The sequence below is a fragment of the Nicotiana sylvestris genome, chromosome 2 (genome assembly GCF_000393655.2).
Source record: "Nicotiana sylvestris chromosome 2, ASM39365v2, whole genome shotgun sequence".
In the NCBI taxonomy this organism is placed as follows: Eukaryota; Viridiplantae; Streptophyta; class Magnoliopsida; order Solanales; family Solanaceae; genus Nicotiana; species Nicotiana sylvestris.
Genome location: NC_091058.1, coordinates 215,649,127 through 215,654,047, shown reverse-complemented (window position 1 = coordinate 215,654,047; position 4,921 = coordinate 215,649,127). Strand labels below are relative to the sequence as shown.

General features: G+C 38.1%; 1 protein-coding gene across 1 annotated transcript; it reads right to left on the bottom strand.

Annotated features, from left to right (window-relative positions):
• Window positions 1-331: 331 nt before the first annotated feature.
• On the bottom strand, window positions 332-2,819 carry LOC104232997 (large ribosomal subunit protein eL19y). The gene is made up of 5 exons (XM_009786296.2): window positions 2,608-2,819; window positions 1,532-1,654; window positions 837-1,150; window positions 606-670; window positions 332-523 (listed from the first exon to the last, which is right to left on the bottom strand). The coding sequence occupies exons 1-5, from the start codon at window positions 2,717-2,719 to the stop codon at window positions 499-501; spliced, it is 639 nt and encodes a 212-aa protein (XP_009784598.1). The 5' UTR covers window positions 2,720-2,819; the 3' UTR covers window positions 332-498.
• Window positions 2,820-4,921: the final 2,102 nt, after the last annotated feature.

Below are 4,921 nucleotides of genomic sequence, written 5' to 3'. Positions count from 1 at the left end.
TCTTCAAGATCAAGTTACCAAGGGCAGTGGAAGTACCCAAAAGTTACTGCACACAGGAAAATGAACTAAAATACAAGCTCAGACTCTCAAAGGGTTTGGTAACATTGACATGCAAGGGACATAAATTTGCCAGCCACAACCAGAACACAGCAAATGATTAATTCAAACAGGTCACTGTCTTCCACATCAACAGAGCAACTAGCAAAATAGCTGAGAACTGCAACAAGTATAAGAAATCGATTCCCAAATATCTGCTCACCCACTACATTCCATGCGACGCAAAACAACTAAGTTGAATATATAATCAAAACATATGGGTAAAAGGTATCACTGAGAAACAAGGTATCAAAACTTTAAACCAACTTCCAAATTCGTACAGGTAACGTTGTCTTTCAAAGTTAAAAGACAAATAAGGGAACAGATCAAACATACTAAACTGTCATACTAACAAGAACAAAAAGCAGGCTTAGCACCAACCCTCCTTACAATTCATCATACTCACTTCTTTGACTTCTTAGATCCCCTGCAATGACAAGTTCTCATCAAATGTAGTTTCAACAAAGCTCTACAAAAACTAACTGTAATATATTTGCAGTTTGACTTACTGAGCTGGTTGGGCTGGTGCGGCAGCAGCCGGAGCTGCAGGTTGAACTGGCCTCTCACCTGGTCCCTGAGAAATGGAGAAAAAACAAGCTTAAACACTAAGCACTTACTATTTAAAAGAGGATAAAATTCCATAATCACATTCTACGTGTCCTAGAAACATATTAGGAGCAAAGCACTGAGAAATTAAACCTCCTCAAAGATTAAAATTAGCTTTGCGCTCAAATTAATACCTGTGCCAAACGCTCCTCCCTCCTAGCGAACTTTCTTTCCCTGCTAGCTTTGTTCTTTGCCCTCCTGGCCTCAAATTGGTCGGACAAGGTCTTTTCTCTAGCCTTTTCAGCCTTTGTTTTGTGGATATTTTCCATCAGCACACGCTTGTTCTTGAAAACATTACCCTTCACCTTCATGTACATGTCATGATACATGTGTCTGTCAATCTTCTTTGACTCCCTGTACTTGCGAAGCAAGCGCCTAAGGACTCTCATTCTCCTCATCCAAAGCACCTTTGTGGGCAGTCTAGCCTCCCTGGTACCTTTGCGCTTACCTGAGCTCATCAAACAATTTCCACCCAGCAATTGTTCATCAGACGTACAAAAGAAATCGGAAATATAGGATTAAAAAAGAAAAGTGACATGCATTCAAACAAAACATGCTACGAAATAACTCCTCACAAAAAATACTAAGTACAGCTTTATAATCTCTCAATCTCATTTTAGAGTCATCATTCATCTCCAAATTCCACCTCCTAATTATATTCTTCTTTATTTTGAATTGAAAAAATAAACATTAACTAAAAAAGGGAAACCGATGTTCGAAGTTAGACTGAAAAGTAACTGATTCAACCCTAAAGAATTGAATGATGTCATATAAAATTAACCAAAGTAACATTAAACAAGCAAGTTGAATGTCAAGACTTGGAGGGTACCGTATCCAGAGTGACGGCCTTTCCTCTTGGCTTCCTTCATTCTGCGAGCACGAGATCTGGAGTGAATTTTGGTTGGCTTCCTGATGATGAAACCATCCTTAACCAATTTTCTGATATTTTGGCCTGCACCAAATGCAAATGAAGGGATTACCGTCGATTGTTCAGGAATTACCACAGGAAATAGGTGTCATGATAACATAGGGAAAGCAAGATAAGGATTAAAAGGACAAGCCAAAGCTCAAACATTTAGCTAGTTACAGCTACATCCAATTTTCCTAGCTTTTTTTAATGTCAGTGGTGTCCAGGCCAGCTTACGCACAACTCTACCATCTCACTGAGTAATTGCTACCTCCTCCAAGTGCAGGTATTGATGGAGTAATCATTAGTATCAATTGTCATAACTAGACATTAGACAAAGAGGCAAATAGCTGTAAAGCGGTTCTATCACATTTCCATCTCAAGGTCCAAATACTCTTGACTAAGTCACTTTAAACAAGCTAAAAGAACAACGTCAGCAGAATAATGTATCCCATACCCTATCCACATCTGCCAATAATGTCAATCAACTACACCTCTAGTTGCAATCAGCTAAATGAATCATTTATCCCCAAAGTTAGCAGAGAGTTCAGCATATTATATTAGGATTCAAGTTATACACACCGCATGTGTGAACTGATTGCAGCTTAGTTACAATTTAATCAGATTATCAAATAATGATTATCAAGGAATTTAACTGTAATTATATATTGTATAAACATTTTACACAGTTAACCCTACACCAACCATCCTTCTTCATCAAGCCTAAGCACATGCTATTTGCGATGCTCAAATCTTATTATCATCACTCGGAAAAACTCGTCGTTTACCCGTGAAAAAGCAAAATATAATACGCTAGTTTCACGAATCTCGCAAAAATAGTGTATTTCGTTGACATAGTCTAAAGTTGATCAAAAAAAGTAAATTGATAACGTTACTAACATAATCTAGGGTTCACTGGAGCTAAACTGATCAAAATCTGCTACAAACATTTTAATAAACAAAAAAATAGAGAAAAGGAAAAGAAAAGAGACACATACGGGAATTGGCCATGGAGATTTCGTTGCCCTCATTAGGATCGAGCCAAACTTTGCCTCTTCCGCACTTGAGGACACTAGCGGCGAGCCGCTTCTGTAGCTTCAGCGAAACCATTTTCCGATTCTCTTCAGCGAAGCTGCGAACAAAGGAGAAATGAACTGCAGTTGAGAGAGGCGGCTTTTATACTCTTGGTAAGATTGCCCTAGGGTTTTTCGAAAGGGGCTTATTTGTCCTTTTGAGATTTGTTAAACAAATGGGCTGCTTGACTATCGGCCCATTTAAAATTTTGTGCCTCAAGTCCATCGGATCTCTTAGTAATGAAGATTGGATGCGAAAATAGCACGGGCTAGCCAGTTTTTGGACCGATAATTGAAAAATATTCAGCGTTTGCAAAGTCATTAAAAAATAACCAATATTTTGCTACAACACGAAAAGTTTCAGTATAATATGCTAGAGATTGGTGCACCTGGGTATGAACTTATATGCTAGAGATTGGAGCACTAGTGTATGAACTTCCAGCATATTATGATGGACCAGTATTTTATGCTGGAAGTCCAATATATTATACTGGAAGTTTTATCTATCGTCCAAAATTAAAGTGTCACGACCCAGTTTGCCCTCCGCGAACTATCATGATGACACATAATCTCTACGACTAGGTAAGTCTAACAAATGTGGAAAAGAAACAATTTGCGGAAAAGAAATAATTAAAATCGAAGTAACAAATGAAACAGTGTTTAAGATGTCGCCCGGCATATAACAGTACAAGAATCTCAACCTAACACTCCCAAAATTCGGAACCCCACGAATCACAAGCTAAGAGTTTACGTAAAAAGCTCTAACTCCAGAAATATCTATCAACAAGGAAAAATACAGAAGGGCTATACTAGTATTGAGAATAGAAAGGGACTCTTCGATTTGCGGACGCTGCAGATATACCTCGAAATCTCTACGAAAGCGCCTCGCCTCAAGTGTGATAAGACTGAGGAGAAGTACCTAGATCTGCACATGAAAAACATGCGCAAAAAGGGCATGAGTACACCACAGTGGTACTCAATAAGTACCAAGCCTAACCCCGGTCGGGTAGTGACGAGGAAGGTCGGGGCCCTACTATGGTTAAATGAAATATAAGATATAACAGTATAGAATGAGACAGTATAGCTAAGTGCAACAATAAGAAATAACACAGAATAGAAAGAACAACATCAACTATAACAGAGACAAAATAATCACGGAAAGGAGTGCAGCTCAACACAGAGATAACAACTGGGGATCTCCCAGGATATTGTCCTATGGTCCCCAAATATAAATATCCAGTGGATCTCTCGGGTGCAGTCCCGTAGTCCAACTCATAATGCGCGGGGATCTACCGAAAATCCAATTCGTAGTCCAAATGTAAATATCTAGTACAGGGAAAATCTACCGGGTGTAGTCCCGTAGTTCCAACGTAAATGTGGAGGGGGATCTACCGGAATACCAATCTGTATTCCCAAAGTAAACATGCAGGGGGGATCTCCACCATCCCCTAGTCCCAAAGTACACACAAAGCAACAACACGAAGAATAGACAATTCAATTCAAATTCCATACCAATATAAAACAGTTATTTCTAGCCTAGCATGCTGCACATAATCCAAATAAGGCAGTTGAGCAAGTAAAGTAATTAAGTCAATTAGACATGCTTCCCTAAGCTAACAATAGGCTTAAATTACAAATAGTATAAACAGGAAAAGAAACACAATTATAATTATTTAATAAAAACTGGATTTTTCAATAATTAGCACAAGTACGCACTAGTCACCTCACGTACAAGGCAATTCAAGTATCAATAATACCAAATCCTAAGGGGAGTTTCCCCCACACAAGGTTAGGCAAACCACTTACCTTGAACCGTCTCCAAAATTAATCTGAGACCACGTTCTTTCCACGAGTACTCGACTCCAAATGGCTCAAATCTATTCAATTCAATTGTATAATGTAAATATAACTTCAAGTAACTGATTCCACAAATATATCCTAAGTTAATACACGATATAAGGTAAAATAACCAAAATGCCCCCTGGGCCCACGTCTCAAAATCGGATAAAATTTATATTTTCAGAATCCTCATACTCTCACGAGTCTAACCATACCAAAATTATCTAAATCTAATGTCAAATTCTCAATCAAAACCCGAAATTTAGGTCTAAGAACTTTCTCCAAATTTCCCCCCAATTTTCATCCCAAATCCGAAATTAAATGATGAATTCATGTTTAGATTAATGGGTTATAAGAAAAAAATAGTTAAGAATTATTACCTAATCGATATCTCTGAAAA